Source organism: Porites lutea, chromosome 12 (genome assembly GCF_958299795.1).
Source record: "Porites lutea chromosome 12, jaPorLute2.1, whole genome shotgun sequence".
In the NCBI taxonomy this organism is placed as follows: Eukaryota; Metazoa; Cnidaria; class Anthozoa; order Scleractinia; family Poritidae; genus Porites; species Porites lutea.
Genome location: NC_133212.1, coordinates 10,646,723 through 10,656,549, shown reverse-complemented (window position 1 = coordinate 10,656,549; position 9,827 = coordinate 10,646,723). Strand labels below are relative to the sequence as shown.

Sequence of the window (9,827 nt, the reverse complement as noted above, 5' to 3'; positions counted from 1 at the left end):
TGTCTATGAATATTATGGCCCTGTAGAATTCTTGCACCGACCAACGTTTTTTAATAACCTTGTACTGACAGAATGTGAAACACATATCACCAGTCTACGTGATTCTTTACATTATACTCACTCTCATCTAATAACAGTTTGTTGTTCTGTTCTGAACTCAGAGGAAGAAACGACTTTGTATGTAGAAGCCTACAATATAACAACGTCAGGAGCTGTCATAGCCTGGAAACTTCTGCAAACAAATGCGTCTGAGTTAATCCCTGTGTCTGGCTACGTTGTCAACGTGAAATCAAAACAAGATAAGACCCAAGAGAAAGCGGTCAACACAAGTGTACATTTAGTGGCGTTTGAGAACTTAAAGACTTTCACCAACTACTGCGTTACTGTTGAACCGCTGACAGTTTTAAAAGGGCTTGGAAGAGATATCTGCTATTATTTTACAACAGACGATGATAGTAAGTTTGCTTATCTACTTTGGTGACTTATTTTTCTCTGGAACCTGATATTTTTCTATAACGTTAGAGACTCCGTTTTGCCAACCATGTGATATTATGCTGGGCATAACAATGTCTGTAGCTGAGGGTTCGTCGCGATCACATGTACTCTAGCTACATTGCTTTTATCTCCTGATCCTAACACTAACAATAATAGGATTTTCTTAAACTCAGTAAATAACGCGTGCAATATGTAATGATCTTTAGTTCCAGACCTCCCACCGCAGAATATCACCGTGGAGAGCCGTGGTTCAGTATTGCATTTGAAATGGAAACCAGTCCCTGAGCAAAATCGAAACGGAGTCATCCTGGGTTATAAACTGATTATAAAGTTGACTAGTGCAACGTACCATCAACAAAAGCCAAATGATGAGGAGACGGAGCATTTGTCGCGCTTTGCCACTGTCCTGAAAGCTAACGTTTTCTTCTTCGAATTACGTAATGTTGAAGCGTTTACTTGGTATTGTTTCAAGATGCTGGCGTTCACAAGGAGGGGAGAAGGACCTTTAAGTTCTTGTGCTTTTATTCTTACTGAAGAAGGAGGTAGGATTAAAGCTATTTCGAGCTATTTCCCCAACCCTTAAGCCATTTCGTCTTATTTGCTTGCAACATAAATTTAGGGTGTATTTATTATTAGCATAGTATTATGTTAGCATAGCAGTCGCATTTACACGCTGGAATTTTTATTGTTTTGGGGCTTAAAAACAACAACAACAAAAACATCCAACGGGAAAATAATAGAGCTATGCGGATATGCTGAAAATGAATCCACCCCAAAGTTTTAACGGCTAGTCTCGAAAGATAAGGTGGTAAAAATCGAGAGCGAATCATGTCAGCTTGTCTAAATTAAACAAGAAAAGTGCTAAACGGTTACCATGTTTTCTAAACAGCTAGACTCACTTTGGTCTCAGAAAAATGCTGGATAATAATAATAATAACACAATAATACCGAACAAACTTACTGACATTCAGTCATACTTTTTTTTAAATTGAATCTTTATTAATAACTCCACAAACAGTACAATGCAATTATTATTTATTTAAAATATTTCCCCAGTTCTGATTGGCTAAAAGCACACGCATAATTTACTATAACCGCTTACTGATGACCAAATTTGGAAGCATTTTGTGTTTAACGAGGAAATGACGTAAAAAATGCAGCCTTCTACAGGTTAATGCGCCGTTAACCGAGAAGACCTGGGGATGAGGTTGAGTTGTTTTCGTTGTGAAAACTAAAATGGCGGATACTTCACTCGTTTCAAGAGTAGGAACTACAGCTGGAACTAGGCTAAAAACATAGCAAAAACAACAAGAAGACAAGTCGAACGGCGACATCTGCTATTTGGAGAATATTTGCGGAGCTGGACGAACCTAAACTTACACTATCGAAGATAAACTTAACATCGATGCAGGTAATCATGTTTTAGCTATGTTTTCAAACTAGGAATTATTTTGAATGAATAATAAGGCAATTAACGAATTCGGCTTTCGTAGGATATGAGGAGTTAAGCGGATCTGCTTAATTCTTCATATCCTACTCAGCCTCATTCATTAATTGATAATACCGGTCGATCGGTTGATACAGGCCTGATGAGCCTGAAAACTATGCTAAAAGAACACGATGAAGAGAACCAGTCCTAAATTTTTTGATAAAGCAACTTTTAAATATAAGGAAAGACGATAAGGTGGATCGATTGGACCTTGCGGCCAAGTTACTGTATAAGTAGTATGGAAAGGGAAGTTTTATTCCACTTTATTCCACTTTTTGTAAATTTCTAACTTACCCTCTCCCATTCCTGCGCCTTCACAATAATTCCATAATTTCTCTCTTCCTCCTCTTCCTCAATTTTGTTGTCTTTTCCTCACCAGCATCTGTCATGTCTATTGTTTTCCTTTACCTCCTCTATCACGAAGTTTTCACGGTTTCCCTTGTCCACCATCCATTTTGTATTGTTTTTCTCCAACACCATATCTTTATTGTTTTCCTTTCTCCTCATCCCCTCTTTAGATGGCTTCTATAACTGCCTATCCACCTTCGCTTTTCACTATTGATGTCGTTACTAGTTCTTTTGTTAACATAATAGATTGTGTTGCATTCAGGGGCTGTTAACAGGTTGATGTTAGGGTAGAGATTCTATGTGATGCAATATAACCAAAAAAACCCTATTTGTTGTGGAGGAGGGAAAAAACAACAGAAATGTGGCACTGGTGAAAATAAACGAATACAATAGAGATATGATGGTGGTGGAAGTGAAGGAATACGATAGAAATGTGACGGTAGAGGTTGCAGAAAGACAGGAGGTTGACGAGAATGTGGAGAAGGGAAGTAATTTAATTGTGGGATAGTAATGTTTAGTGCTAAGAGAAAGCTAGTTTCCCATTGCTCTCATGAATAAGTCCCATTTGCGGGCTACCAATCAGTGAGCCGGAGCCTTAGACAATACTTGCGACAGGAAATAAACCGCGCGTAACCATGGTTTGTTTTAGTTTATTTTTGTCAAAAAAAATAAACCAATCAGTACCTTTCTAAATTTAATCAATGAGTCTAAAGCCATGGATAATCTAAATACAAACTAAAAACCCGTCAAACTAGTTAAACTTGGCACAACATTAGCATAGAACACCCTATGTTCTGTTATCACCCTATGTTAATAAGATGTCTATTTACGAGGTCATCTGCGTTAGAACCTTAAAGACATGGGATTCCAACTAAACAGTAACTGTAGCCAACGCACCAGCAATAATATAAGTCGTAAAAGAGTTTTAATTCAACTGGAACAACTCGAACTCTTAACCTTATTTACATGATGTTGCCAGTGGTTTCTAGGATAAAGTAACAAACATAATACATTAAGAGCGGAACGACTAATTACAACAATGGAAATAACGTAGGAAATACAGGTAACATAGGAAATACGAGATAAACGAAGACAGAGGACATTACCTGACGATTTGGGAATACGGCGAACGAAGTAAGATAAAGAACGTAACGTAGTTGTAACAGCTAGCGAACTTGAGCAAGATACTTTACGATTTGCATAACCCGCGCGAAAGTCGAATTACTTATACGTAAACACGCGGACTGGGACTAGGCGGGGGATTGGTTACTACAGTAACTAAAAGTGCGGAGTAAAACATATAATAAAGTAGTGATTCTTATATTGTCACCTGTTAGCGCTTTCTGAACATTAATCCCACATTTCCCCTTCACCTAGTAGTGATAACGCCGCCATCATGTCATTTTCACTTTACACGAGCGAATTGTAAGTCGAAGAAGGTGCTTTTAATGACGGCTTCTTTAAGACGACGGACGTCTTATCCCGTGCGATAAGATATATATTTTATATAACAGAAAGAAAGCATGCTAAACCTTTCCAGACTCTAATGGCAACCACCAAAATTTGACGACCGACATATCTTCGTACAAAAGCAGTTAACAAAACAACGCTGACTAACGTTGTTTTTCAGTACCCAGCCTGCCTCCAATGAATGTGTCTACCGCACCTTTAAATGCTACGTTTTTTTCCGTTACTTGGGAACCTGTACCTCCTGGTCACAACCATGGAATAATTCTTGGATATAAAGTATTACTCGAAAATATGGAAGATACGTCATTGGTATTGACTGCTATTGTGAATGTTAACCAGACTTGGATAATGTTAAAGGAATCTAGTAAATCAGCGCTAATACTTTGCGCTAGAGTTGTAGCATTCACAAGCAAAGGAGATGGACAATCAAGCACTTGCAATGAGGTGTGGACTTGGTCCGAAGGTAAACTATTCTATGGGTTATACAGGCGAGTGAGATCGGTCGAGCAGCCGAGTATCTGCATAATACACCGTTTTCAAGCATTTTACACACCTACAATTGGCCTGTTCTATCTGTCAAAGGCTTGATTTAAATTTTTTTGTTTAGTCACCGCAAGGATCTTCATTATTATTCTAAAAGTGTCCACCAAGGCTGTTAAAATTTAAGATGGTAAGCCTCCACTGTCCTCTTTAGCCAGCAGCAGGTTGTAGGTAAATGGCATCGGTTTCCTGTCTGGCGCTTTAAGTGACCTTAAACTAGATGTTTTGTGTTCGTCCACCCTTGAGTGAACCTTGTGATAGGATCAATGCCTGGATAATTATTGAATAAAAGCAAGAGCCATTTTGATCTCTTGATAAAAAACAACTTGGCGAACCTATTGGCCTTGGATAAGGTGCATTCAAAGTACTCCCAGATGCCAACTTATGAAAGGACAAAATGGAAAATTGTTATCAACAGCGAGTAAAAACAAAACCGAAAAAAGTTATTCCAAAATTTTCGACCGTAATTGTCCGTCTTTTTCACGAGATCACCTTGGCCTCTACGGACAAGGCCAAGATCACAACGAGACCTTGACCTTGGAAACTAGGGTCAAGGTGAAAACGAGGCTGTATGCCATCATGCTCCAGATGATCCCATAATCACAGATGCCGACGAAAATTGGGAATATCTTTTTTTCTGCTTTCCCCTCGCTGTTGATAAGAAGAATCTTTGATATTATATTGTCTTTACGCCGTGAATAAATGTGTTTTATGTTCGTCATCCGAAATTTTTGAAACGAAATATGCTTGGTTTCCGGTTTTAACAGAAACCATGTTCCCGAAATTGACAGCAGTGAGTCACTACAGTCCAACTGGCATCAGAGTGAAGTGGAATAAACTACGTACCTTGGTACTTCGTCAATTAACACATTATAACGTGACGTATGAAGAAGTTGGTGAGGCAGGTTATCCTGTGTTTAACTCTTCGAGTAAAACTGTGAATGTAAGGGCGGATTCAAGGAAACTGACACTTAGTGGACTCAAGATATACACAACGTACAAAATAAGAGTGGATCCTGTCACCTTTGATGGCAAGATGCATAACAACAAAATCATGTTTGCAGGTATGATAAGTTAACATCGTATCCAAATTTATCTCCACAATGAATTTCTGTCTTAGTAATGATTACCTGTTTTTAAGGCAGTGTAGTCGGGTTGGTTTAAACCTGTGCAAGGAAAAAAACATTTGACACTCTCGTAATATTTCAAGTTATATTGTGCCACGGTACGGTTTGAAGTTGAGCAACGAACCAATTTGCTGTGTCAAATTAACTAACACATCCAAAAAGTTAGGTCATCGACTTTGAAACAACTAAAAACCTGTCAAACCGGTTATACTAAGCACAAAATAGAAATTGAACGTGACATAACCCATCTTAGGGACTCTTCACGTGAGTCCGGTTGACTGGGCTGGCCCGGTTTCCGAGATCTCGCCTTACCTCAAAATACTTCGAAAAATTTTGGATGTGTTCATAAGAGAGGGTGGGCTGACTCGGTTCCCGAGATCTCGGTTTTTTCCAACCGGGAAAAATGTTGAAAAGTTGATGTGGGAACGCTTACAGCACATCTGAGCGTAACTAGCAAACGTTAACAAGATCTAAGCTAAAAGTAGTTTTGGGGCCCTGTTGGAGGGCAAGAGTATGCCCTCTATAAAAATGGCGGCCAATGTAAACCATACTACTTTGTTGAAAAACCAAAGTGCCATAAAATATCTCCCTTAAATGCGTTTCCTCTCAAATTGTGGGTGTAAGATAATTTTTATGTGCTCTGTCAATTTTTGTTATCAGCAACATTCTAACTCATTGTTTAAAGGAAGCATTGGTCACGTGACCTCTTAGTGGAAGTGGCCTATTCTGGCGTTCCGGATGTTGTCGTCTATTCATTGTCTGCATCCCATTTAACTGCAGCGATACAGCTTTAAGGGTTGCTAAAGCTATGGTAGTCGCAAAAGTTATAATTTTTGCGTTTCGCCATGTTTGCTTTGTTTCTCGTATTTCGAATCAGGACCTCAGCCTTTTCTCATCTCGGATCCGGGCAGGAATTTCTCATATGAACAAAAGGCGAAATTCGTCCCGTTAACCGGGCTCATGTGAAGATGAAATGTTATTCATCGGTGTTAAGGTACTCCTGTGCAGAAAAGAGGTTAATTACTTGTACTGGGGTTTCCTATACTACTAGGTACGCACGAATAGTTAAAGAAAAAAACTTAGAAATATGAAGAGTCTCGGGGTTAAGGTAGAAGTGCTGTGCGAAAGACAAAATACAGATGCCCAAGTCAAACGATGAAACATTCTGAAAGTTTTGAACCTAGTAGACATTTCGTAAGTAGGTGGTGAATGACCGACCGGGTGAGAGTAGTCCTGAATGGGACTTTGTAAAGAAGAGATTCCTATTTAGGCCTACGCTCGACCGGTCGATTATTCGCCACCTACTTATGAGATGAAACATTGATACAAAACTAAAAGCAACTATTATTAAAAGCTACTGAGCGAGCGTATCATTACTTTCGTGCTTTATTGAACGAAAACGAAGAGTAGCAATTTTTCGTTCCATTTTTTTCAGAAACATGCCGCTGTCCACAAGTTATGTTCGCCAACTGGTACCCCAAACCCCCTTACATTATCAAAGAAAACTCAACTGCCAAACCACGCGGTATTATCCCAGAAATTCTAGTGCATATGCTGCAAGTCTCATGCGGCCAGTGCCTCGCCTATCAGACTTGGAACATAAGCTACATTTTCAACAAAACAGAGCACATTTTGGACCGAGATAACCTAGCATGGGTGGATTTCCGCTTTCCAGTCAGATCAGCTGTTGGAAGAACTACATACAGGGGTATTCACAAGTACATTCCTCTTTTGACCATTCCTGGTGTGGCTTTGATGACAAGAAAAAAGACGCCGTCTGTATATGCTCGTGACTTAAGCAATTCTGTGCTGGCTTGTTGGCCTATTTTCGCAGTTAGTTTTTCTATGGCGATTTTAACTGGCATCCTTATTTGGTTTGTGGTGAGTCACTTAATTAAGAATAGTCACTGTCTTTTCATCAAATTAAATAAGTACAAGTCATGTTAAATTTTCCGAGGGAGTGTTCGTTTGAAAATGAACACAGTGTGAACCGCTAATGGCTAGACTGAGTGAGAAAGAAAGAGGAACGGAATTGCATGTAAACGGAACTTTTCCCATGAAATAAACAGGATTTTTAATCCTAGCCGCTTTATAAATCTCCAGGTTGCTATTAGACGTGTCTTTTGACCAGCCATTACGTGAAATGTACGTAAATTGCACAGCGTTGGACCAGTAGCGTTTACTCCGTAATCTTTGGCTGTTACTATTTTTTAAATAAGATTTCATAAGACAAGAGGCACAACCGTTTGAACCGCTTTTTTTCTGCCCAACGATATAAGTACCTGCCCTCCTAAATAGTTTTTACCTGGGGACAACAATAGTGTGACGTTTGGTACAAGGCCTTTTGCGGATCTAACGCAACTGCAGGGCTGGGAATTGATTTTACTTCTTAACATCCCAACATGTGAGTCTTTTACCTCGCTGGGTGATCGATCTTTTCATATGACTGCCCCAATATTGTGGAACGATCGTCCCCTTTTTATTAGAGATACATCTTCAGTAAATGGTTTTAAAAAGGCACTAATTTAAAAAACACATTTATTTCAGCGTTTCTTAGCTAATTTATTGTTACTATTATTACTTTTATAAATTATCAACTTGGATTTGTAACTAGGATTTTATGGAATAATTAGTCATTGCCTAGAATTTTAGAATTATTATTTTTATAAATTATTAAGTAGGATTTGTAAATAGGATTTTAGGAATAATTAGTCATTGTTTTTAGAATTTTTAGAAGTTTGTTAATTATTACTATCATTCATTCAAAATATTTTCCCGATTCTGATTGGATAAAAAGCACTCGCATAATTCACCATAACCAGCCACTGATGACCAAATTTGGAAGAATTTTTCGATTAATGAACTGATGACGTCAAAAGTGCAGCTTCCTTGCAGGTTAATGCACCGTTAACAGAGAAGACCTGGGGACGAGGTTGAGTTGTTTTGGTTGTGAAAACAAAAATGGCGGACATTTCACCCGTTTCAAGGGTAAGAACTAGGCGAAATAATAGCTAAAAAAACATGGCAAGAACAGCAAGAAGTCAACTCGAAGGGCTACATCTGCTATTTGGAGAATATTTGCGGAGCTGAACAACCCTAAACGTGCACTATCGAAGATGAACTTAACATCGATGGAGGTGAGCATGTTTTAGCTATGTTTTTAAACTAGGAATTATTTTGAATGAATGATAAAACAATTATTGAATTCGGCTTTCGTATCTTATGAAGAATTATGGAGATCTCGGAGGGTGTTATCCGCCGAGGCCGTAGGCCGAGGCGGATTACACCCTCCGAGATCTCCATAATTCTTCATAAGATACTCAGCCTCATTCATTAATTGTTAATTATTTATTAATGTAGATATACTTTTTTATATAGAACTTTTAAGTAGGATTTATGTTATGCGTAGATAAAAATTATTATATAGATTGATATTTGCGCGATACAAATTAATAAATAACAATAATAATAATAATAATAATAATAATTTTTAGATACCAGGTGCTTATACTGGATATTGATATTATCACAATTTCTTAATCATTGTTTAATGTCAGTAGTACCTCTCTCTGTTTTATAGGAATATAATTCTAATTCCCAGCATTTCTTCAACCATTTCCATCAAGGCATCGTGGAAGGAATATGGTGGTCTCTTGTTACCATGACAACTGTGGGGTAAACAATATTGATTAGAACTAGTGAATATAAAACAATAGTTTGCATCCAAACTAGTGACCATCAGTTCTCGCAACAAATTAATATGAAAAGCAAATTGACATGTAATGTGACGAGTGCTTGAGACAAATTAATCTTGAATTGTTATGAAGTGAAAGTTGCATTTGTTCTAGCAAAAGCAAAGAAGATTTTAATGGGCAAAATAAAGTGATATGATACGAAATTCAATCATTTTTGCTTGTAGGAAGAACTATAATTCCAAGAGTGGCAACCGAAACACGTTATTATTATTCTAAATGGCAGCGTGCAGAAAATTTGAAAGCTTGTTAAACTAGCCGATAACTATCTGATGCTTGATCCGATTTATAATTTCTATGAAAAAGAAAATATTCTTAAAAAAATAATTGTTAACTCTTAAACTCTTTCTGACAAGCTTCTACATACATAAAAAAAACCTTTCTGATAATGAAGAAATGATCGTCGCAGTGAACGGAATTTATGCAATTGCGTAAAGAAGCCTGAAAAAAAAAAATTAAGGACTTCAACGGGGTTTGAACCCGTGACCTCGCGATACCGGTGCGATGCTCTACCAACTGAGCTATGAAGCCACTGACGTTAGGAGCAGGACAATTGTGGATTCATATGTTCCCGTGAAAGAAATGAGTGTCAATGATATATGAAAT

General features: G+C 38.0%; 1 protein-coding gene across 2 annotated transcripts in view; it reads left to right on the top strand.

Moving 5' to 3' along the window:
• LOC140921321 (uncharacterized) overlaps positions 1–9,827 on the top strand; it is a 51,537-nt gene that overhangs the window by 34,646 nt on the left and 7,064 nt on the right. For both annotated transcript variants that reach the window (XM_073371319.1, XM_073371318.1), the window contains exons 6-11: positions 162–455; positions 702–1,037; positions 3,963–4,265; positions 5,110–5,406; positions 6,905–7,350; positions 9,050–9,144. In XM_073371319.1, the coding sequence (XP_073227420.1) occupies positions 162–455; positions 702–1,037; positions 3,963–4,265; positions 5,110–5,406; positions 6,905–7,350; positions 9,050–9,144 (1,771 nt within the window). The remainder of the gene's footprint in view (positions 1–161; positions 456–701; positions 1,038–3,962; positions 4,266–5,109; positions 5,407–6,904; positions 7,351–9,049; positions 9,145–9,827) is intronic.